Source organism: Cololabis saira, chromosome 9 (genome assembly GCF_033807715.1).
Source record: "Cololabis saira isolate AMF1-May2022 chromosome 9, fColSai1.1, whole genome shotgun sequence".
NCBI lineage: Eukaryota > Metazoa > Chordata > Actinopteri > Beloniformes > Belonidae > Cololabis > Cololabis saira.
In genome coordinates, this window is record NC_084595.1 from 29,333,402 (window position 1) to 29,358,387 (window position 24,986).

General features: G+C 38.9%; 2 protein-coding genes across 3 annotated transcripts; one reads left to right on the forward strand and one right to left on the reverse strand.

Moving 5' to 3' along the window:
• Positions 1 to 132: 132 nt before the first annotated feature.
• git2a (G protein-coupled receptor kinase interacting ArfGAP 2a) lies at positions 133 to 13,830 on the reverse strand. 2 transcript variants are annotated; one of them, XM_061729123.1, is made up of 20 exons: positions 13,588 to 13,830; positions 10,801 to 10,934; positions 9,623 to 9,735; positions 9,376 to 9,481; positions 9,181 to 9,267; positions 8,950 to 9,080; positions 8,736 to 8,830; positions 8,516 to 8,561; positions 8,042 to 8,093; positions 7,883 to 7,955; positions 7,636 to 7,733; positions 7,414 to 7,525; positions 7,179 to 7,321; positions 6,940 to 7,089; positions 5,040 to 5,279; positions 4,183 to 4,272; positions 2,838 to 2,920; positions 2,502 to 2,693; positions 1,538 to 1,601; positions 133 to 1,379 (listed from the first exon to the last, which is right to left on the reverse strand). In XM_061729123.1, the coding sequence occupies exons 1-20, from the start codon at positions 13,637 to 13,639 to the stop codon at positions 1,167 to 1,169; spliced, it is 2,274 nt and encodes a 757-aa protein (XP_061585107.1). In that variant the 5' UTR covers positions 13,640 to 13,830; the 3' UTR covers positions 133 to 1,166. The 2 variants fall into 2 exon arrangements, with proteins under 2 accessions (XP_061585107.1, XP_061585108.1); XM_061729124.1 differs by lacking the exon at positions 4,183 to 4,272.
• A 1,823-nt stretch (positions 13,831 to 15,653) lies between these two features.
• On the forward strand, positions 15,654 to 24,986 carry ankrd13a (ankyrin repeat domain 13A). Its single transcript, XM_061729126.1, has 15 exons — positions 15,654 to 16,102; positions 16,927 to 17,062; positions 17,358 to 17,482; positions 17,579 to 17,624; positions 17,935 to 18,078; positions 18,268 to 18,457; positions 21,367 to 21,433; positions 21,535 to 21,616; positions 21,748 to 21,809; positions 21,890 to 22,020; positions 22,173 to 22,330; positions 22,436 to 22,567; positions 22,663 to 22,823; positions 22,968 to 23,032; positions 23,160 to 24,986. Exons 1-15 carry the CDS (start codon positions 15,995 to 15,997, stop codon positions 23,356 to 23,358), a joined length of 1,806 nt encoding a protein of 601 aa, XP_061585110.1. The 5' UTR covers positions 15,654 to 15,994; the 3' UTR covers positions 23,359 to 24,986.

A 24,986-nucleotide genomic window follows, 5' to 3' on the forward strand; every position in this document is an offset into this window, starting at 1 on the left:
CTGTTCTGAATTAGTTTTTTTTGTTTTTTTAAAATAAAGTGATTGTAATCAAATCAATTCGTCTCAAATCAAGTCTATGAAATGATAAACACGATACAATTTGACAAACCACCAAAAGGTTATGGATATAAATTAAGTTTATTTAGAAAATAACTATCTTCTCAAGTGCAGCTGAACAGCTGCATCACATACATCCCAGCACCTCAGTTGAGCACAAAGAGGGACATTGCCCTGATCAGATTTGAAAATGAACACAGGTGAGTTGCTCAATAATACAGGAAACATTTAGATTTATATCCCATATGTTGCACATTAAATACAAAAACTAGCAGCAATGGAACAGCACACAACACAGACGCACAGACTAAAAATATGGATATTAGCTCTAAATGACCACCAACAGTGAAATGGCTGCAGTATACAACAGTGCAGTGTGTAGCCTGTTAGAAACACCCCATATTACTAGAACTCAAAGCTACAATATCTTGGTGCACGTGACAAATTCAGCTTGGTGTATGAATAATTACTACTTGCGTTCACCAACTTGGAGAATGGGAATACTTTAACAGCTGCAATAAGTGCACTGCAGGCAGGGTTACTCTTGAGCAAGGGGACAGACCATATAAATAGCATTTTCAACGCAACAAACATTAGCAGTGTGTAAGAACAATAACTCCATCAATCTTCATGGTGTGATTTTTGTAGTGCAATACATGAGAGGAAGCTCCTTTAGCAACAATAGTGTTTATAGTACAGTATTGACATTGCATGTTGTTTTTTAGCATCCATGTGTAGTTTGGACTGATAAACATTGCCATCCTATTGTGCTTAATTCATCTTCTCAGTGCAAGTTATTAACACTATGGACTGACTTGAGATATTTTGTTGCTACTGTACTTATAACAGAGCTCACCAGCTGGAATATATTATTTTACTTCAAGAGAAATTGTGCTACTACCACAGGTGGATGTCCCCAAGAAAAGTGTCTGACTCCCTTGACACCCAAATTGCGTTCAAATATTGTTTACATCATTTATAAATACAAAAATAAAACAATGCATGCATACACCACAAAAAACAACAACATAATGGAGAGAAAAAATAGATAAAGTATATATAAAAACAAAATTGAGATGTAGTCTACTTTGCAGCCGTTTAAGTGCTGTTTAGTTGGTATTCTCCTTTGTTGTGATGGTGACAAGCTGCTTGGCAGCTTTGGCGATGTCATAAGCACATTGGATGACCTGCTGGGTGACAAGCTGCATGTCCGGTCCTGGGCAGCCTTCCGATGGCACGGCCTTCCGGCACTCGGTCTGAAGGCGGCACGCACTGGAGGTCAACAAGCGCAGAGAGCCTCTCACCATCTCTGAGCGAGGCTTCTGCAGAGCAGCATTTAAGCATCTTAATACCAATGCCAAGTGTCTGTTCATATTTATGCAGACTTTTGCTGGAAAATGGAGCTCTTACAATACTAACAAATACACAAATAGTTGGTCAGCTCGGTCCAAGCAAAATAAATACATGAGTGTTTTCAAACCTTGGGAAAGAGAGCAGCCATTTCTGTTACAGCCACGTGTATTCTTTCTGAGCAGGGTATGAAGCTGTGAGGAGAAAAGATTTATAGATGAGTTCAACATACTGATGCCAGACTATATTCTTATAATGATCCCAATGCAAAACCAATAACCTGAGAAAAAATTAACCTCATCTGATCAACAATGTCGATTTACAGTACTTTACCATTAAGTATTCACTACAAACCATGCACCTTTAACTTCAAAAACATGCTGTTTATACAACACTTTTTTTCTGTTCAAAAACCTGAAAAAAAATCACAGATTTTTCACAGCCTGAAAAACTAAATAGGATTAGTTAAATAAGTAAGTTGTTACACAGATGTATCTTACCTTTTCTGAATAGAGAAAATTAAAAGCTATAGTGCTAAACTAAAAAAAGGAAAGGCATGTTTAAACTTGATGTAAATAAACAAAAAAAAAACAAGCAAAATTAGTAAATAGAAGAAAAAGACAGTGTGTTAGGAGGTGCAAGAGAAAACAAAACCATGTGAGGGAGAGGAAGAGAAAACTGTGCCTGGGAGGCAGGGACAGAAGCCAGAGTACCAGGAGGTGGGATCAGGGGACCGGAAGCTGAGTGGCTGAAGGGGGGACGGGGCCTTCTCAGCCCAGGGTACCAGAGTGCTGAAACATCCCAGGCTGTGCCTGAGCCGACGCACACCCTCACGCTCACATGGTCTGCTCGCAGGAGGGAAGGATGGGGAAACCAAAGGAACAGCATAACAGCAGCGCACAGCGTGAGTATGATAGGGAGGAAGTATCAAGATGGCAGAAAATAAGGGGAAATAATAGAACATAAACATAACTAACTGTAACAGAATAATAATGAATGTTGGAAAAATTAAGCATGAATTGGAGACAATGAATTGAGAGCTGAAACTTGGAAACAAAAACTGATCAAATACTTTTTTCGACCCAAAGCCTGACCTGTCGTGTTTATTCTCCTGTGCACCTCGCAGGAGTTCCTGAATGTTCTTGGTGATCTGCTCGGTTTTACGGATGACGTCTTCTGTGCTGGGAAGCGCAGGGTCCGTTTCCATGTCCAGATCATCCAGTTCAGGAATAGACATGCCCTCTCCCAGCCAGCCACTGCTCCTCAGCCTCCCTCTTCTGCCCATACTACAGAGGGAAAACATGAACATTATCTACTCTTCTGCCAAAGTGTTGTGTTGGAGTTTCCAAATCATTCAAGCATACATGAAGACCCCTTATATCTTTTTGGAGTCATAACTTCCATTTGTCATTCTCCATGTCATCTCTTACCCCGAGTCATCCATCTCAGGTTCGATGAATGTGTTGTCATAGTCACTTTCTGGCATGCTGCTTTGCTTCTCCAACTTTGAGGCCTGGAGGGAAGAGAACAAATAAAACAATTGATGATCTGTAAGAACTCCCAGAAACAGTAGCGGTGAAATCTGCATGACAATAACATTGTTAAAATGACATTAAAATGATCCCTCTTTTTTCCTGTGCAGTTGCAACAGTGTAAAAATAAAAGCAATGCAGATGACTGAATAAAACAAGCCAATAGAGCTAGAAAGCCAGAGCACATGATTTCAAGAATTCAATGATTGGTTAAAAAAAAAAAAGGAAAATGTATTCCTCTAAAATCATCTGAATGTTGTTTATATCTGTAAAATGTTGCCAAAATTAACCAACTTGAGTATGTGCATGACTATGCTTTGTTCAACTGACTGTTTATCCTTAAATCTGAAAAGAAAAGTAGGCCATATGAGAAAAGGTACATGAAAGCTCTTGAACTCTGATGGAAGGGTAGATTTATGTGCGTCAGTTAAAGCTGAAAAAAAAAGTGATATGCAGATAAACCCTAGGGGATCATTATTTCAGGACACAAAGTCAAAGTTCAGGTAAGTTTATTAGTAGATCCAAATCTTACGATCCTTACACAATGCTGTAGGAATGCCTTATCTTAACACCAGACAAGTCTCCCTATGACACTACACTCCAGGCTACATTTTAAATGGGAAGCAGAGACAGACATGTGTATTCATGCCTCACAGGCGCACATTCATCCACAGACAGTGTCTTTCTCCAAGAATTCATACCAAATTCTTGCATGCAGCAGAGGTTGAAATAATACAATTTAGATCAGCTCATACTTGTTTATCTTAATCTCTGTTCTGCCTGAACAGATAGTCACTGAAGTATGTAGATGCAATCCGAGTTGCACTTACATAGAACACCCTTATTTTGAGTGTATTTGAGAATTTAAAAAAATGAGTTAACAGATAAACTCATCAAAATATGCAGTTTGCTCATTTCCTTTTATAAATTTAAACTACAGACGCGCAGCTTTTTGAACATCATCTGCTACACAGCTGTCTGAAGGTGCAGAGAGAACAAATTAGCAGAAGGTTCAGCGGTCTGGCAGAGGTTTTCCAAAGCCACATCATTCCACATGTTCATTAGTGCAAAGATGATGATGCTGATGGAAGCAGATATTTGATGGTGAGGGCAGCCAGTGGAGCCTTGGCTCATGCAGCAGGACAGATAAACAGCAGAAGGGTGAGAAAGGAGGAACAGGTAGAAACGGGCTCCGAGTGGTTTTGTTGTTTTCCCACAAAATGCAACTGTGGGTGTACTTAACCTTTTGAGAACCGTCCTCCTTCGACCAAGACAGGGTGGATGGAAATGAAGGGAGGGATGAAGATGTGGTCACAAAAGTGCCCCTTTCTGTCTAAAGACAGGGTTCAAACCAGATTTTAAATATAAGAAAATTAGCTTTTTATGCAGACTTAAGATATTGCATAAAACAATAATACAGTGTTCCACTTATCCCTTCATTTAACCTGCTGCTTAATCAGATGAGTTGATGGATGTGTATAAGCAGTGACCATGAATATGAAAACGGTCGATTTTTTAAGGATCAGCTGAGGGTAAATCACAACCAAGTTTCCAAACAGGTGTTTTCACAGAACATTCATTCATTTATTTGTTGAGCTGTTTAACTAGTGTGAATGAGGCAGGCAGCTAATTCACCAAGAGTAGTACCAGTAATTCAGGAGCTCACATTTATCAAAACTTTTCTCTCGCTTACAAAGAAAAAATAATTAACAGATCAAACTTGCCCATGAGTGAATCATGCATTAAAAACAAAGAGTATTTGTATGGTAGTTTTAATGCTTCATCAACATACAACACAGTACAAACCTTCACAGTTGATCCTCGTAACAGAATCTTCTTGCTTTGATGACGTTTTATTAAAACACAGAAACAGCTCCCCCGTAATCAAGAGATATACATGCAGATAAATGTGTCTGTTTCTCAAGAGCACAAAATGGAAAGCAAGTCGCTGCTAGTCTTTGATGCAACAAGAAATTACCCAGTGGGAAATGAGTGAGATGGGGGGGGGGGACTAAGGGGGGAAAAGTCTGCAGGCAGGGTGAAGACGTGAGGCGGTGGAGAGGAAACTGCAAAGGAGAGCAGGGAACAGGTCGTACTTACATGAGGTGGGAAGGATTGGAGGGTGGGGATAGCTTCCTCTGGGTAGTGAGTTTCCCCTTTGGGGAGATATGGCTTCAGGCCTGAGCCGGTCTCATACATAGACATGGGCCGACTGGCCCGCGCAGACTGCCGGCGTTTCAGGGCTGAGGGGTCAGGGTGGTCTGTACTGCTGGGGGTCTGATAGATATTGGTTGTGACCTGCCGCCTGAGACAGATGTTCTCGCTTTGCAGAGATTGCAGCTGGAAGAGACGGTCAGCAACACACTAAGAGGTGCTCTCAGCAAAGCAAGCGTTGTTCCCTGTTCTGGTCTGTCCTCCCAGAGTACTGTCCCAGCTTTTATCCCAACGCTCATCTAAAGATTTATCCCAATAATCTATATTATACTACGATAAGTCGGCATGGGAGAAGTCACTTAACTCTGCCAAGCTTTTTAACTTTGGCAAAATTAAAAATGTTTCCATCATCTTTCCAAACCTGAAGCTGCTTGAGTCATTAAATTATTAGCTGAGCTTCTTTTCCACAATGAAATTATATTCTATGAAAACATTCAGAAAAAAAAATATTATTGTGCGCAACAGCTTCAGATTTTTTTTTTACGTCAACATCAAGAAGTTATTAGCTTTAGTAAAAATGTCAGAGCTGGGATGATTTCTTTTGTTTGTTTTTTTTCTGTCCAGAAGTGCAAAGCAAGCAACAAGCAAGCAAAAGGAAGTTGTTTGAAGATGCAGCTAAAGCACAGACGGATTGATATGAAAAGAGGCATTCAGGAGAAGCAAAAACTGTCTCTTAATAATAGAAGTACTTTGCATTCATTGAAGAGAAAATAGAAAGATTTTGTAGATAAAAGACAGAATACAAAACAGTTCAATTACAACATTTACGTTTGATAAAGCCTCTGATTCCTGTTAAAGCTAAGGACTGTGCTGATGTCAATAAAATATTTTAACTTTTGGAAAGGAAAAAAAAAAAGTAATGTGCTTTAAGTAATGGCAGGTTGCCCCCCCCCCCCCACACATTTTTGTTTAAAATGCACATACTACCCACTTTGTTGTACTACAAGAAAATGAAAGATGCACGTCCATGAGAATCGTCCGAAAACTGAGATAAATTTTCTTAATCCTCCTTCCAAACATAGCCATATTAAGACAGGTTTCACTTTTGAAATATAAAACTTTGTATTTTTCACTATGCACAAGACATATAAAGCCAGATATGATCATTTTCAAAAGTAGGTTAGGGTTAGCAGGACACATATCACTAAGTTGAAGCTAAGTGCATACTTTTGTGCTGAATCTCAAACTTCACAAGTTGCATCCACAAACATGCTGCTTTTTTTTTTAGGAGTATGCTTTCGGTGAAATGTGACCATTTAAAAAAATATACCAAACAATACATTTCCACGATCAAAAAACAGCTGGAAATCTTTCAAGAACATTTTGTGCAATAACCGAGCATAAACATTTATGTGACAAAGCAAGACACACGCATACAATCTAGTTAGTTACTGTAAAAGAATTTAAAAAAAAAAACAAAAACACTGTTAATAACATCATGCTTTTTCCTAAAACATGCTTGTTAGTAACGTTATATGACATAACTTAAAACTGTATTGAAACATAGCAAAAATGAAAGGATGGAATTGTTTGTTGTTAAATGGAGTAAGGATGCATTTCTACTTATGGAAAAAAAAAAAACAATCACAAAATAGTTAACAAATAAAAGGTAAACAACCAAACACATAAAAAATCTCCAGTTTCCATTAAAATTGAACATGCTGGCATGAACAGAGGACGGGTGATCCCTTTTCGGTCGGCTCAGCATTGGGCAGGAGAAGTGCCCCCCTCCCCTCCCGGTCCAACCCCAGTGTTAGTGATCTTATTGGTGGAGCGAGGGGGATACCTTTTGCTGCATCAGTCTCAGCTCTTCGCTCAGATTGTTGTTGGCTTTCATGAGCTGCTGGATCTTGGCTTCAGAGGCAGAGAGCGCATTTTTCACCTCAACGTATTCTTGCATAGATATAGGACCGTCAGAAAGGTCAGAGTCCAAGCTCTGTAGGAGAGACGGGTTCAAAACAGAGGCACCAGCAGAGAGAGCGTCTCACTCACGGGTTTCATTTGTGAAAGTCAATGGAGAAATACCTTGGTCCTATCTCCTTTGCTCGAGGGGAGTTCCTGATCTGTATCCTCATCAGATGCCACACTATCATAGTCAGGCTGGTCGTTGTCCTGGTTGTCACTGAAGTGTCTGACAGCCACGCCTTTCATGATAAGTTCTACATTGTCTGTGGTACAAAAAAAAAAAAAAAACACAAGATGAAATGATCATCTGTGAGCAGAACTGCAGAATAAAACAAGAAGAAGATAAGATACCAACCTTTGGGGCTGACTCCAGAATTCCCTTGTTGTCTGCGCTTAGCATCGCTTAATATGTCGATGACCAGAGTTGCAAATTCATGTGCATTAAATCTTGCAAGCTTCTGGCGTCCCTAAATGAGAATAATAAGGTTCCATCTGAGACTATCCAGCAGATCGTGGAATAAAATATCTTCAGAAGGAAAACAATGCTCGCAGATGCCTTTTGTAACTGTGGACTTGCCTGATTCCGTGTTGACGAATATTCTGGATTCACAGGAAGGAAAGGAACAACAGTTGTCTCTGTGACCAGGGCGCTGTGATTCTGTGTGGCCAACCACACTGCAAACAAATGAGATGAGAGTGATGTCAGTGGTGCTTTAAGGTGTAATTATAGTTACAGCACTAGTGGAGCTTTTAAAGCTTTGGGAGAACAAACCACTTCTCTGCATGCAGGACAAAACCACGATCACTTATTACTCTTATCTTACCTGCGTCAGTCTCTCGTCTGTCCACTTCATCATACACGTCCATGGCCAGCTCCTCAAATAAATGATTACTGAGCTGCACGGAAATCATGAAGTCACTCTTAGAGTTAGGTATGGAAAGGAAACAAAAAAAACAAACAAAAGAAAAAAGAAAGTACTCACAGACTGCAGTTTCCTCTTCGCTGCTTTTGCAAGCTCAGATAAATCTACACTGCTGTAACAGAAATATCTCTAATAAACATTTGTGAATTGAGTTTTATTTCATATAAATATTTTTTCCTGAGTTAGACTTACACATTTCTGATCCATAAAAAGACAGCAATTAAATAAAAGAAAAAAGGTCAAAGGCATAATTTATATTAGTAAAACCATTCTAATTATTTTGCTGTAATCTAATCCTCTACTTGTTTACAAGTAGTTACAGAGGTCTTGAGCATGTCAGAAACATTTTGTCTGTTTCTTCTAACAAACAGACGGCAATAAACAAGTCAGTGCAAGCCTCAGAGCAAAACTACGATCACAAATAACTTCCCCACTTTGCTGGCTCAGGACAACTTGAAGCATATTCACTTAATGCAAATGTGAGATGAAACTAAGATGGACATTACATAATTTGAATAGCTTCTGCTTTCTTACCTGTCAGCCATTTGGGGAACAATGAAATGCTGACCATTTTTATGATCTGAAAGAAATGACAAATCATTGCAGGAAAACACCATAGTCATTTAATAATAAGACAGACAGCATTCAATTTATCATCAGGTCCAGGTAACTTTCTACTCACATCAAGTATGTGCATACTCTTCCTCCAAATAAACCGAAAATAGAGAAAATTTCAACCCCTCACACTGCATACCTGGTTTTCTCCCACATAAGTAAAACGCCAGTCGATCTGTGAGCTCATACTGAATCTCCACCAGCCTATCTGCCAGGTCATGGTGGCCAGCTTCTCTGGAAACACACAATGACATTTCAGACTTAAAAAAATAAAGATCAACTTGCATACGATATAGATGTGTGTGTATGTATGTATATATATATATATATATATATATGAAAAGAAAGCTTACTTTGCATAATCAACAGGAGTTTTGCCATTGCTGTCAGGAGCTCCAGGATCTGCCCCATAAACAGTTAACAGTTCAACCTGAGATGCTTGCCCTGCCTTTGCAGCTATATGCAAAGGAGTGTTTCCCTTTTCCTGGAGACCAGAAAAAACAACCTTGAGCTAAAACCAGCAGAATAAAATAGTGCTAAAAATATGAAAATGGTGGTTTAAAATACAGAGAGTTCATTCTTACAGGGTGAAAAAAATTTGCTTGCGCTCCCAGAGACAGCAACCTTAAACAAGTCTCGAGATTACCGGTGCGTACGCTCGAGTGAAGTTGCTGAAAAACAAATAGGTTCAAGAGCTGATAGAGAAACCCAATAAAACTTTGCTTAAAACGACGTTTCAGTTTTGGTGAAACAACTGCGGAGCTGCAGTTTCTCCTCACCTTACTTAAGTCCTTCGCTGTAGAGCTGTCATCCTCTCGGCAAGGCATGCGATGGACAAATGCCAGCATTTGATATTTGGCTCTTATAAACTCTGATTTGTTTGGGCTTTTGAAACAAAGACATAAAAAAAAAAAGAAAACAAGAGGCCATGAATGAGAAAGCAGCACATACAGGAACTTTAGCTATTTTATTCTTCTTCTTAATTTTATAACATCAAACAAAGAGACAGTTGTAATCATAACACACTGAAGCTTATCCTGAGGGTTGGCCTTGCGTTTCCCACTCATCATAGATGCCGGGTCCAGAAGGGAGTGCTCCCATATTGAATTTGCACCATTGTTGTATAAGGTCTGAACCATCTAGGGAGAAAAAATTAAAAAATAAATAAAAAAGATATTTTAAAATGTGTCCCACTGATTTAGATGCCAGAACACTGACCAGCTGTTATTTGCATCTCGAAAATAAATCTCATCGTTTAATGATCAAACTACTAGTAATGGTGATTTAGGTGTTTTGAACTGTTGTACTTCAAACTCTTCCGGAGCTGCATTGCAACACATCTAAAGCTTTAGAATGACTAAATATTTTTGCAAAAATGTAACTACAATATAGAAAAACGTACTACAAAATGAAGAAACAAGTCATTTTATGTCGACATTTGAAATGCAAACATAAATCTTCCTGAGCAAACAATGCTCCTAGAAAGAACGAAATTTCAGGTGAGATTTCACCACAAGACGTCTTAATCCTTCTGAGCTGTCGTGTACAGCCCCAATTACTTATGCAGCTCTATGTAAGCAGCCACAAATTATTCTCCTATGACAGTAGTTTGTGGGACATTTTGTAGTTGAATTGTACAAAATTACAACCAGGTGGCAGCGACTAGAAGGAGATGTCAGGTAAAGCCACTGCTGTACACACAGTCCTTTTCGTCCACTTTCTGTACACTTAAAAAATGAAATTAGTTTGTCTGTAGGAACCCTTACCACACTATTACTAAAATGGAATAATGGTTTTCAATCTCGTCAGAGACTTGAAATAGCAATCCAGTTTGACGTAGCTCTGTCTCCCCCCAAGTTCACATTATTTGTCATTTTGCAGCAAAAACACATGACATTCTCACTCTATAATGCAGTGATTCACATTATTTTGGTCCCTAATGAAATTGTATACTTCTTACCATCTAATAATACACCTGGGTTTTTTAACTCTAGAATGTGCCTTTGAAAAAAACAAAAAGCAAGATATAGATATATATAAAAAAAAAGGTAAAAAAGAAATCAGGATCCAATACCAGTGAATTTCAGGACAGATAATCCAACTTTGAAGCCCTATGAGCTTGATTTAAAAAAAAAATAAAGAAAAGAAAAGGCTTGATTTCTGTGAATGCAGAAAATCTGAAGTTCAACAGGAATGCAGCCAACCTGCAGCTGTGAAGGGGGCCATGGCGTATGCGTCAGGTGACGGACTTGGGAGCTGTGTCGGCCCAGACTTCGATGAACACTGCAGCATTCGTCGCAAATCACTACACCCCTGTTCACCGATGCCCAGCGAGGTTCTGAGAAGGAGGAGAAACCCAAAGAGTCAATGCCAGAACACTTTTTGATTTATTCAAGAAGCAAGTGCAATATTTCATCCACTGGTTCCAACTCATTTAATTTGCTTTAGCTTTGTCAGTCAGGCTGGAGGTGTTAGCAATGTTTCACAACTTATTTGTCTAACTCTTCATTGTTGTTACATATTTTACTCTGATAGCATAAAAGAAAACTCTTGGTGCAATCTGTTTGTTTCCTTAGCAAGCCCTTTATCTTTTTAAGTGTCTTTGTAGTAATTGGACTACTTTGGAATGAGCTGAATTATATTGTTAAAGTACCTTGAGATGATATTAGTCAATAAATAAAGCTGAACTGAAAAGCTGAGAAACGAGTCTCTTCCTGCTTTCCCAAATTATTCAGGCTTCTTAAAAGATGTTACATTATATTTGACCTTTCTTTAAATATCTTTACATTCATTAGGATCCAATAGTCTAAGGAGGGTTTCTCCAGTCCTGGTCGCCGAGAGCTACTGTCCTGCATGTTTCAGATGTTTTCCAGCTTCAACACAACCCTGGTAGACGTGGCTGTGCCACCAACAGAGTTGTGTAGACGTTGATGACATGCTGATGACCATTAATCAGAATCAGGTGTGTTGATGTGGGGCAACATCTAAAACATTCAGGACTGTAGCTCTTCAGGACCAGGGTTTGAGACCCCAGGTCTATGGGCTTGAAACATTTAATTACCTAATTATTAACCTTAGTCTTTTCATGAGATTCCTAAACGCCCATCTCACACGGCAAGATTTGTACTTAAACTCCATAATTCATTACATTCTTCATTCAGCGTTTTGCTCTGACAATATGCCTGAAGGGAAATAATAGCCACTTAGGTGCAGTTTTAGTAAATGTAAAGTCTGCACATTTAGGTGGAGCGGTGCATTGTGTAAAAAAAGGAAGTAACACTAGCATTCGTAGGTGGAAGTACAAATGAAAAGAGCAGCTTCCTCTTTCAAGATGGTGTAACGAAAACAGAAGAATGATTTTAGAGCTGCTGCATATTTGGGTAATGCATGGGGAGTAGTTAAAAGTTACAGTATGCTCTGTGACCAAAATAAATGTAAACCCTACTTACCCTTGACCCTTCTAGAAAACCTCATCTACTACAGGTGTCACACATGTCTTATACTGATTCTCCCCACCTGCAGATGGCTCTTTGTGACACCAAACACCTCAAGACCTAAAACATTGTACACTCACGTGACCTTCATACAGCTTGTATACCATTAAGCAGACAGCGTGCCTGGTACAATGACAGGACAAACAGTGACGACTAAATGTCTTAACAGCAGCTGAGGTGCAGAAGCAACAGCTGCAGGGGGTTGCTGCTCAGATTCTGTCTGCTAGTCCCCATTTTTCAGACTCTCAAAGACTCAACAACCACCAAGACCTGCTGGCACGTCTCTTTTCTGTTCCTCAACAAGTGCTGCTAAATTTAATACCACATCTTGAAACTCTAAAAATATTGCACCCAACAACTGGTACCCGCCATATGGCGGGACAGTCCAGGCCAGCTGTTCCAAAGAGTTTAGGGTTAACTAATTTGAATGACAGGATGAGAGAAGAGGTAGCAAATGCACAGAAACCAGTTGCTGTTTTTATTTTGTTTGGATCTTGTTTAGTTGTCTTGATAAGAAATAAACAAGTAAAGATAGTTTATACTGGATGACCATTTCATGAATAAAACAATGCTATTGTGTGTTATTTTCTTGTCACAGGAGCAAAATACATTATGGCAGGGCAAAGGAAAGAAAAGAGTGCTTTGAGCTTATGCGGTCAATTCACTCAGCATCCTGTTTTACTTCCTGCAGTTGCTGAAAACATCACGTCACATCTTTATACTCTGTATGGGATCTTTGAAACACCCTCAAGACACAATGAAAAGATTATTTTTGGTCTGCAAAAGCTTAATATATTTTCTAGGTCATCCTCAAAAGCAGTTTTGAACAAAAATATGAATATTCAAGGAAACTGCCATGGTCTCATGTTGAGTTGGAGACAGATTAAAGTTGAGAGATCTGCTGCCACACACCACAGAGCAGTGTTTCGTTCTATCGGATGAGTAACTTGCAGTTTATATTAAATCGTTTTTATCTATTTGCAATAACTTTTGGACAGTAATTTCAAAGCCAGTGGAAAAAAGTCCTGCCAGTAATTCATATTGCTCACAAGCATCCATCTCCGATCAGAGTTAATCATACAATGTCTCCAGGGACAGCAAGTCAGGAACACTCTGACTTTTTTTTTTCCTTATTTATATATTTTATGAAGGTTGCAGTCATCCTTAATATATCTCAGATATGGCAAACAAATGTTTACGTTTTCCACAGGATCAAACTGTTTCAAACTGAATAAGTCACAGATGCTGGGACACAAAGTTAAAATAACTCTAATAAAGTTGACACAGTCTGAAAATCGGAACCAAAGGAGAAGTTTGAAAGAGAGTATAACCCATGCACACCATTACCCTGACAAAAACAGCACACTGAACTTCATGCATTAACTACTTTGAAGAGGAAAGCTGCGTGGGGTGGCACTTGTAATCTGATTTAACCCAGATTTATGGAGTGTTTATCTGCAGCAGATAAACACCCACAAGCATGTGTTTAGTTCTTACCTGGAACATTGCAATCTGCGCAGACGTCGGTGTTTCGCAGGCGTTTAGACATCTTTTACTCAGGAGGAAATACCTTTTAAAGGGTGTGGAGTGTTATGTCCGTTATGGTAACCATTGATTACACTGCCAGCCTCCCTCTTTAGTTAGCTAGACCCAGCTAATTAAAAACAAAACCCCAACTCCCGCCTACTGCGCTCTTCAATTAGCTGTCGCTCGCGTTTGTTTCCCAACATGAATACATTACCACTCACAAGCTGACTGCAGGAACCCACCTGACTTGCTAACTGGCCTATTCCTACCACAGTCTCTGATTCCTACTTGGTAGTTTACTTTCCAGTCTGTGCAGACAGCAGTGTTTGTTTCAGCAGTGTTTCCCCACGAGCAGCTGCCACTGCGATCAATCCCCACTTCACCCAGAACTTTGGCTGGCAGGTAGTATAGCCCTCAACATGATAGCGGCAGCGCCTCCTACAATTACTTTCATCAAAATGTAATTATGCCAGTCTTAATTATGAATTAAGGAAAGTGTATTGTGAATCCACTTCGATACACAAGAAAATAAAACGTCAATGTAACCTAGATATGACCTGACAGACATGAATAAGGAAATCAAACCATCATCGCATGGGAGGGATGTTTGATCTGTACACCGTGTAAAGCGGTTCAACAGGAGTTAGCTGTACATCAAATTTTGAATGTTATTACATACGTTAAGATTCACTCAGGTTATATTTTTATGTAAGCCACATTTACAAATTTAAATGAAATAAATATACATGTATAAAGGAGACGTATTTTTTACATGGTCAACCGCCTGTAACATCAGAGGAGTCATGATTAGCAGAACCAGATAAGAGGCCCAACAAATCAGAAACCCCTGCTCCCTGCAATCGGTCTGCAATTTGATTTATTTTATTTTTGTACATGTAAAAAACAACACTTCAAGAGAACTTTAAGAAAACAAAACAAAACAAAGAATTTCATCCTTTAGCACTTGATATCTTAATTTACATGTGCAAAAAAGGAGTAGGAAGGAAGAAGTGTAAATTTATTTAATCCTACCCCAATTCACTAATCATTTAACCCGTATTTATAAATACTCACACACTGTACTCACACTTCTAAATAACAGTATTATTATTATTATTATTATTATTATTATTATTATTATTATCATCATCATCATCATTATTATATACTGTAATTATACTCATACCTATACATACATATACATAGCAATGACTGACAGTATTTCTAAATAAATTACCAAACAACCATAAAAATAAGAAAAAGATAGAGGTAAAGAGTGATGAACAAAAGCAAATGAACAGTACACAGATGAACACAGACACACGGCACACAAATGCCAATGACAAATAAGACAAAATTACCACAAAGAGATGGAACATGAACTTGAAGCAAAACTAAATATCTCCGAACAAATGCAAAGTGTCAAAAAAAGCTGTAAAGTGAAAACACACACAATATATATATAATGGAGAAGTACAGAACAAAGTACAAGGAGACCAAATGACATCAAGTAGAAACAAAGTTACATTACATTAATCAAAAAAATAACCATAAGAGGTACAAAAGGAGCCAAATGAGATACAAGATTATTAGAGTGGGCAAGAACGGGAGGTGAATGAATTACAAATTATAAAATAAGATACAATCAGCAAAACAGATGCCAGTAGAGATTTGATTTAACAGTTGACAGGTTAGTTATCCAAAATGACTTGAGACCATCGAACCTGGCGGCGCGGTGTTACAATTTAAACGTCCCTCCGAGACACGGAAATGAGCCAATGAAACAACGTCAGGAGCAAAAGAAACCGATATTGTCTCTAAAGTTTATTTTTTCGGTCAGTTCATTAGAAAATTAAATTTATGAAAAAAATACATGTTAAATATTGAATGCTCAGATATTTGAAAGAGTTGATTTTAAAGTGGTTAGGGTTAACACGGGCATGATGTCTCCCCCATTGTGACATGTTATAATGGTTGCGCCCAAACTGAACTGTTTATTTTTTTTTACAAAAAACAAAAAAACAAACAGAAAACATTCGCTACAAGTAACGTAATTGTCATGGACAATAGAGACAGGGGTCAATTTGTTTAAATTGAATTAAATGTAAAAGGCTGTCGGAACGCTGTGTCATTTGGATGAGTTGCGAGTGAGTGTGTGTGTCGGACAGCCCTGTCGCTGCTGCTGCTGCTGCACTCACTTCCTGGTTCAAAAGTTTTATTTAGAGGAAGACTCCGGGGGGAAAGTTAGCCACTGCTTTGGGTGTTATTTCGCCGTGAAGTCATGGATAGTATGTATTGTACTTTTTTTTGGCGTGAATAGCGTGTAATTGCCGCTTGTTTCATGGCTGGAGCTGATAGACGCCGGCAACACTGAGAGATGTCCATGGCTAACATTAGCGACAACACCAGAGGGAAGTTTCCCCTGCACTCCGCTGTGTGGGAAAATGATTACAGGAGACTGGAAGAGCAAATAAAGACACCACAGGTTGGTTAAAAACACAGACTTTGTTGATCAACCACACAGCCGTGCATCGGTAGCTTGATGTAGCCAGTAGTGAGCTGCTGGAGCCTGATTTATGGTTCTGCGTTAAGTCGACGCAGAGCCTACGGTGCGCGGCGACGCCATAGGCTCTGCGTCGGTGTAACGCGGAACCATAAATCAGCCTTGAGTATAAAGTAGGCCAGCGGTGGAGACAGATGCTCTTCAGTCACACACACACACACACACACACACACACACACACACACACACACACACACACACACACACAGCTGGTTTATCTGATGAGAATCAAGTTAGCTGTTGACTGATGAGCAGATTTAGAAGACACAGGTACTTAGAGATATATATTGGTCAGTTTTGGTGTAAAATTATTGTTGAAGCTGATATGTTATATACAAAAAAAACCCAACTAAAAATGGTTTGCATGCATGTATTATAATTTTGTAGTAAATAATGGAGTATTACTTGTAAAAGATTATTTCTCCTGTGTTTTATTGGTACTTTAAACCCAAGGGGTGAATGCTTGCTTCAGCACTGGTTGATAAAACTAACCCGTCATTGGTGCCATGTAAACAGTGTGTTCTTGTGTGACTCACACAAGAAGCAGACATGACGCTTGTGTACTGCAGTCATAGAATGTTACCAGCAAAGATAGACAAAAGAGTGTGTAGAACTATTGTATTATGTCAATAAATGACAAAGCCGGGACAAAAATACTCTCTTAATGCACTTGTAGTATTTATTGTAAAAAGTATCTATATTTATTCATACAAATGGAGTTCCAGAAGTTGTTTTTATTTTCTCAGAATGACATAGAGGCTGTGGACCCCAGAGGTCGGACACCTTTGCACCTGGCTGTGTCTCTCGGACACCTGGAGTCAGTGAGAGTCCTTCTGAGACATGGTGCTGAAGTGACGAAAGAAAATGCCAAGAATTGGACAGGTTAGCTCTGAAACTGTTTACACAATACCATGTGTGTTTCCTTTACAAATATACTTCTTAAATGACTTTGTTGGTTGTTTGATTAGGGAGATCACTTCCTTCTTTCACATTCACATTAACTCCTGTTGATTGAATTTCAGGGGAACATCCATAACACACTCCATGAATGGCAGTAAAACATTTACATTAATTGTTGAGCGTTATTTATTTTTATTTTTTTAAAAGATAACCTCAGCACCAGGGAACAGATGTGTTTTAAAAGGGTGGATTGTTATTCTTGACTGTGTTTGTGTAGTGCTGCAGGAAGCAGTCTCCACCGGAGATCCAGAGATGGTTCAGTTAGTGCTTCAACGCAGAGACTACCTCAAAGCCTCCACTGCTCTGGGAGGAGTGCCTGATCTGCTTTCAAAGATCAGAGAGGTTTTGCTTAATACGTTTTCTCCTTTTATTGTTATCTTTACATGCATCTGGAAACGTGCTATTGGAGTAACCAAATATGTGTTTTTTCATCTCCAGTCTCCAGACTTCTATATGGAAATGAAGTGGGAATTCACCAGTTGGCGTAAGTTTTTCTTTGTTTGTGTCTCGATATGTAGTATATTATAAAAATTTGGTGTATATAAACGACAACACAATAATTCTAAATGGGATGGTTACCTGCAATCAGTATATAAAAAGAAGTATTTATCATCAAGTACTTTGGAACCATGTAGTACCCAATGGTTAATCATCTGCACAAAATACAATTTCTGTGCCAGCTAAAGGGTTTAATCTAGTCTTACTGGCAAAACTACATACCTGTTTCTCATGTTTCACTTTAGTTATGAGTCACATTCTTTCTAGTAAGACTTTTTTGTGGTATTGCTTTACAGTCCCTCTTGTGTCCCGGGTTTGTCCAAGTGATGTCTGTTGCATCTGGAAAAGGGGCGCCTGCTTGCGAGTGGATGCCACTCTTTTAGGCTTTGAAAACATGACCTGGATCAGAGGCCGTAGGAGCTACATCTTCAGAGGAGAGGGTGTGTGTGTGTGCGTGTGCGTGTGCGTGTGTGCGCGTGTGTGTGTGTGTGTGTGTGTGTGTGTGCGTGCGTGCGTGCGTGCTTGTTTGAACTCTTGAACAAAAAAAATAATAATAATTACAAGTGCTTTTCATACATTAGATTGATTCCATGCAAATCTGTGAGATTACTCCTGTTTGTATCTCACAGGCTCATGTGCAGAGTTGATGGAAGTCAACCATGATGATAAAGTGGTTGATATTGAACGCTTCAACATATCCCAAGAAATGGAAGATGTCACATTAGAGTCGATGCAGCCAGCTGAACAGGAAGTTGCAAAAAGGTTGACAACACCAATTGTCAACACCTTCTTGGACACAAAGGATATTGCTTTTGAGAGGTAAGAAACTTTTTTTACAACATGAATAGGTTTAGCTTCCTTCGATCAGCCATAATCAAACTCAGTGACATCTCATTGCATTTTCACACCTGTCTGGGGGAAAAGTATTTAGATGTCAGGCCTGTTATACAGTTTTTATACTAATCGCATAGGTGGCATTTCCCTAAATTATATGTTTTTTGATTAAATGTGTGACGATACACAACTTGACAATGTTGCCCCTCTTGAAAGAATAAGAATTGGAATTGTCTTTATTTTCATTGTACCAGTACAACAAAATTGGTAGTACAAACCCTTAAAGTGCAGAATAAAAAGACACATTTAAAACAAGAATATTACACCCACACACTCACACCGTGGGCTGTGTTAACAACCCTTTGGAGGGATTTCCGGTCAGCCTCTGTGCAGCTGGCAAACCACACACACATGCAGTGTGTCAGGATGCTTTCTATGGAGCAACAATAGAATGACACCAAACGAGTCAGATTGTTATTCCTGAGAACTCTCAGAAAGTACAGTCTCTGTTGTGCTTTCTTGATGGTGGTTGTGGTGTTAATGTTCCAAGTTAAGTCTGTATGTGCACACCGAGAAACCGGAAATCCCCTACCCTCTCGAACTGTTTTTGCCCAATGAATAGGGGTTGAGTGTCTGTTTTGGCTTTTCTCCTGAAGTCTATGACCAGCTCCTTGGTCTTGGAGGTGTTCAGAACATGGTTATTGTCTGAGCACCACATTGACAGCTGCTCCACCTCGTGCTGGTAAGCAGACTCATCTCCCCAGAGATGAGCCCCACAACTGTGGTATCATCAGCAAACTTGATGCTGGCGTTGAGGGGGTGTAGTCATGCTGGACTGTTTCTGTCCTTTTGAGCTTTCTGAACTGGGGGAGTAACAATAGCTTCTTCTAAACCATAAACATGTTTCTGAGACTCCACCTTAACCATTGTTAAATGCTGTTTTCCCCTTATTCATACTTGTATCTTGATGTAATGAATCTATCTTTACCATTGTGCTATGTGCCTTAGACCTTTAAAGTTGCTGTAATTAAAACTCTACCTTTTTACCATGGCTAGGCAATTTTAGATTGGTATCCAATTTCCTTTCATTTATAAACTTCTGGAAAAAACTGTAACAAAGGAAATGATCAGCAATTTGCATAGGAATGATTTCTTTTGAAGAGTTTCAGTCAGAAGTTAAATCCTAACATACTATAGAAATGGCACTTGTGAAAGTCACCAAGAAGTAGACAGTAGACTTGTATCTGTACTTGTTATTTTAGATCTCAGTGCTGCATGTGATACAGTTGATCAAAATAAACTAATACAGATGCTTGAACGTGTCATTGGGATCAAAGGAAGCACGTTAACTTGATCTAAATCATATTTATTTATCTGATACCAATGTGTTCTTGTGAATGGTTGGTTTTCCTTAAATGCCAGAGTTGGTAGTGGTGTCCCACAGGGTTCTGTACTTGGACTATTGCTTTTCACTCTACAAGCTTACATGCTTCCATTTGGTACTATCATTAGGCCGCATGGCATAAGCTTTCATTTGCAGATGACACTCAGCTATGCCTTGTATTAAAGCAAGATGAGACCTGTAAACTAGCTGGACTCCAAACATGTCTGATGATGTCAGACCTAGAGGACTGCTAATTTCCTGCTGATAAACTCTTGTAAGTCTCAGGTTGTTGTCTTTGGCCACTGAGCACTTCAGAAATAGACTGTCTAGTCAAAGCTGGAAACTCTAGATGGAACTTTAACTCTAGATTACTTTGGCATTTAGTACTGTTGTTGGGAATCTTGAAGTAATTTTTGATTAGGAGTTGTCTTTTAAATCACTCAGAAAATATGTGTCTAGAGTTGCCTTTTTTGTAATATTGAAAAAATAAGGAAAATATTATCTCAGTTATGCAGAAAAACTAGTCCTGTTACTTAAAAATTGCACTTCTGCACTTACTTGTTGGTAGTGTGTCCTTAAATGACTCTGAACTCAATCTGGCAGATCCAAAATGCTGCAACCAGAGTTCTGTTGAGGATATCGTGGGAGAGATTACATTTCTCCAATCTTAGCTTCCTTTAAGTTCAGTATGTAATTCTAAATTCTTCTCACATCACCCCAACATTTTTCTCTGACTGCAAGTTTACTTGTGGTTTCCATAGTTTCCAAAGGTAGAATGGGAAGTAGAGCCGTCAGTTATCAGGCTCCTGTCTTGTGAAACCACTTCTCAGTGATCAGGAAGTGAAAACCGTTTCTATCATTTTAAGATTACACATAACACTTTTCTTGTGAGTAAAGGTTATCCTTGGGAATATCTTCATTGATTTCATATGCATACTCTGATTGTATGTATATGTCATTATTGTTATCTCAGACCCCAGTTGGTTGAGGGAGGTGACTATCCTCCCTGAATCTGGTTTTTAGCAGCGTTGTTCTGTTTTTTTTAACCTCCCCACTGTTGGCTAATGCTCTCTCAGGGTGGATCATTGCAATGAAGGGAAGTTTCTATGCTATCCCTTGGGTTTTTTAGCTAAATTATTTTGTTTTAATGACCATGAATTGGTATTACATGAAATTTGACCTTTGGACTCAATTTGAATGAATTAGGAGGACATTTGCATTTAATTGGATGTATGTGGGTATGTTTTAATGTGTTAACTTCGTTTTTTGTGTGAAGGGCCTTTTAAATGACTTTGTTATGAACTGGTGCTATACAAGTGAATTGATTTAAATTGAATTGAAGTGCTTAATTTTAAGTTGCCCATTATTCAGGTAGGTTCCCTGGATGCAGGTCTCAGAGAAAACTATCATTACAGCTGTAATTATTGTGTTCTGTAATTTTTAAAGTTATTCATAACAGATAAAGCTTGCAGTGTTGATTTTGTTTTCTGTCATTACCATTTCTTCACAGGTGCAAGGCTGGGGTTTGGGGCTGGAGAACTGACAAAAATGAAGTGATCAACGGATTTGACGCAAAGGTTAGCAAAAATGACGAATTACCCATTTGTTAAAACCAGACTGGACAAAAAAAAATCATACTCTTTATGATATGATGTCTGATCCTGGTGGTTTTTCTCAGGTTTTCAGCGTCAACAATGTGAATGTTGTAATCAGGACGAGAACAGAGCATCTAACAGATGAAGAGAAAGCCAGGATTAAAAGTATGTTGAAAATATGGCTGATTATGTTACTTTTTCAACCTTCAAGATACATGCATTGTTTCCATATTCTGTGATTTATGTAATGTTATGGTTCTCATAACTTAGAACTACATCTGATGTTTTTGTTCAAGGTGAAAGGAACATCCTGGAGTCTCTGCTGGGAACTGTGGAGCAGCACATAAGTGCACAGGGGGTAAGCGGTGCAATTTTCCTTCGTATTTAAAAAGGACTCTTGTTTTTCCACTACACACTCTACTTGATTTTTTTTTTTAGGATTTAACTCTTGAGTATGCAACTGCAACAAATCCCACTGCAATCACTCCAGAGGAATATTTTGATCCTGACTTTGACCTGGGAAACAGAGACATTGGACGTCCTATTGAACTGAGCATTCGGACTCAGAAGTAAGATGCAGTTTCATGGCTTTGTTTGTTTGTTTGTTTTTCTTCTTTATGTAATTGTTTTGAACTGTTTATATCAGTCATTGGCATATTTAAACTAAGATTTATTTTGTTTGTCTTAAATCTTGTTTTAAATCTTTTAAATGTCTGAATAGGTTCAAAGGTACATTATGGATGAGTGAGGAACACCCTCTGTCTCTGGTGGAGCAGGTGACGCCCATCATTGACCTAATGGCTCGAACCAGTTCCCACTTTGCACGGCTACAAGACTTTGTAACACTGAAGTTTCCACCGGGATTTCCTGTCAAAATAGGTCATAGGAACAGCTATTTTGTTTGTTTGTTTTCTTAAAGCCAGGACTACAAAGAAGAGAAACACACTGATTCTCGCCTCTCTCTTCTCGTGTTCTAATTTGCAGAGATTCCCTTGTTTCATGTGCTGAATGCCAGGATTACATTTGGTAGTGTGAATAAATGCAGCAACGAAGAGGAAGCGTACGCAACCCCAGAGACCACGCCAACATCATCAGGAGAGGATGAAGCATCTTCAGGTAGCAGTGCAGCCAGATAATTTCTTTTTCATGCATTGCAAACTGTATGTGTGTTTGTGGTTTCTAAACTTCTTCTTTTGTGTTTTATGGCTCAGAACCCCCTCCCTTTCAGGTGTGTCCTTCAGTGTTTGAGATACCTGGGAACTACCACCGCCGAGGAGGCAGTCGCCACATGCCTATATCTAACAATGACGAGGATCTTTTGCAGTATGCCATCCATCAGAGTCTCCTGGAGTCTCGGAGAGGACCAGACCAGGTAATTACCATGGACCAGTCCACTCATATAGAATTTGACACTTAAATTAGTTCATGTATTTTGCATCACTGTATGCATATGTTTCAGTATTTTATTTTGGGATGTGCCGTATGCTTTAAATGCCCCTTGTTTGTGTGGTTGTAGGAGGGGAACTGGGATGATGCTGATGGAGATTTAACAGAAGTAATGCCAAGAAGCAAGAGTGATGGGTAAGAACTGGTTATTAGCATAACAACACATGATCACTTGTGATTACATGACTACTCTTTCCGTATGAATCGGTAAAAGCAACAGGGTTGAGCTGGATCTCACTTGCTCACTGAAACTACTTTCTAGGAGTGTCCCTGAGGGAGTGCTGGTGGAATATGCAGACACCTCGAGCCCTGCCAGCTCTCCCTCTGCCTCCAGCCCAGACTCAGAACTCCACCTGGCTATGGAACTCTCTGCACGAGCACAACAGGAAGAGGAGAGGTTGAGAAAGCAGGAGGAAGCGGACCTGGAGAGGATATTGCAGTTATCACTCACTGAAAAGTAAATGGAATAAAAGGGAATAATAATAATACAGTTTTTTCACATGCAGAAGCAACAGAAACACCTCAGTTTTCCTTCCTAACGGCTCTGTCTCCATCTATGCAACAACAGATTTCCTTCTGAAATGGATCAGCCTCATACAGGCAATATTAAACTCCATTATTCTCCAAAACATATTTTTGCTCAAGTCATATTTTTGTTTTTAATATACATATATATATTTCTGTCTTGGCATTTGGTTATATTTGACTTAAATCTAAGATTGTTTGAGACCATTTTCTTTGGGGTATTTTTTTCCTTTTTTTTTTTCTTATTTAATGTTTGTTTTTTTCAAGTTCCGACTACCAACAACATCCATGTGTTCGTGTTGTCTAGAATGGGATTGAGTGTGTAAATGAGCTTCTATGATTTGGCACTCTAATGTAGCACTGAGGATTTTTTTTCCCCCTCGGTACTTGTTGCCTCAGATTTTGTTGTAGATTGAAAACATCGTAGCACAACAGAAAGTTAAAAGTACTGTGAACCTAGGAGGATCGGTTTGAGTGCTTTCAATGTGAAGTTTTCCACCAGAGTCACTATTTTGAAGAATCTAGGGCTCATAGAGTAACCGAAATCTCAGGGTGTCAACTTTTTAACTATCTTGTCTTCACTTGGACGTCATTTATCAAATGCAAAACTGTTGGAAATTGTAGCCTGGTAAATGTTTTGGGGCAATATGGTACCAACCATACATATCATTCTATGCTATAAATTGATTTCAAAAGGTTGGGGTTATACATATTTCCATGTACTTTGTGACTGTATACCCTACAGGTGGGTAAACAAAAGTGTATTGCTGTGAATGAAAATTTAAATTAATCGTATGGTAACCTGTCGTTGCTGCAACTAAGATGGATATTCAAATATCTCGGCCTAAGTTTTAATATCGCTCCCTCATTTTGAGGTTGTAAAGGAATTATTTTTGTAAACTGTCACTGAGCAGCTTCACGGCAATTAAAAAAAAATGCAATAGCAGAGACCGGTCTGTCTGTGGATTTACAACCACCATGCGATTTAGCAGTAGTTACACAACTACTGTAGCAGAGATTACTTAATTTCCCAAGGACATTTTGCCTTTTATAGCCATGAACAACTTAAGACCTCTGAGTGGTACAAAAGACATTGAAGACTCAGTAGTTTCTTCAGCATGTGCCAAGGGTTGCTTTGCTCTGAAGATGCTTTGTGAGGTCGAGGCGTGGCTGCAGTTTTATGGAGTGCCACTTAGACTAATTTTTTCAGTGTACATTTTTTAACTTTCTAGTTCTCGGAAACAAGATGCAAGGCTTTCATTTGTAACAGATTGATGCTGAGCAATAAGCATTAACCACTATCGTTGATTTCACTGACAACCAACCACTTTTAAAAGGTCTCCGTGTAGCTACATCAGAAGCTTCACCTCAGCAACTAATTGTTAAAACCAAGTTGCCAAACTGCTGAACAGTCAACTGTGTAAAGGCTAACTAAGGTTAATTTAATGCATATATTTACGCACTGTTTTAAGATAATCTTTTTTGTCTGTTTGTTTTTATGTTGAGATTTTAAGAGACTGTCTGAAAATTGTGTTCTAAAATAAAAGCACTTTATTTCCCTGAA

Coding starts and splice junctions, on each gene's coding strand:
- git2a (XM_061729123.1), bottom strand. CDS start 13,639: ATGTCTAAACGCCTGCGAAACACCGACGTCTGCGCAGATTGCAATGTT. Junction 8,831..8,949: donor ACTCCTGTTGATTATGCAAA/GTAAGCTTTCTT, acceptor GTGTGTTTCCAG/AGAAGCTGGCCACCATGACC. Junction 7,090..7,178: donor GCAAAGGAGATAGGACCAAG/GTATTTCTCCAT, acceptor TCTCTCCTACAG/AGCTTGGACTCTGACCTTTC.
- ankrd13a (XM_061729126.1), top strand. CDS start 15,995: ATGTCCATGGCTAACATTAGCGACAACACCAGAGGGAAGTTTCCCCTG. Junction 17,063..17,357: donor AAATGCCAAGAATTGGACAG/GTTAGCTCTGAA, acceptor GTGTTTGTGTAG/TGCTGCAGGAAGCAGTCTCC. Junction 22,824..22,967: donor CTCGGAGAGGACCAGACCAG/GTAATTACCATG, acceptor GTGTGGTTGTAG/GAGGGGAACTGGGATGATGC.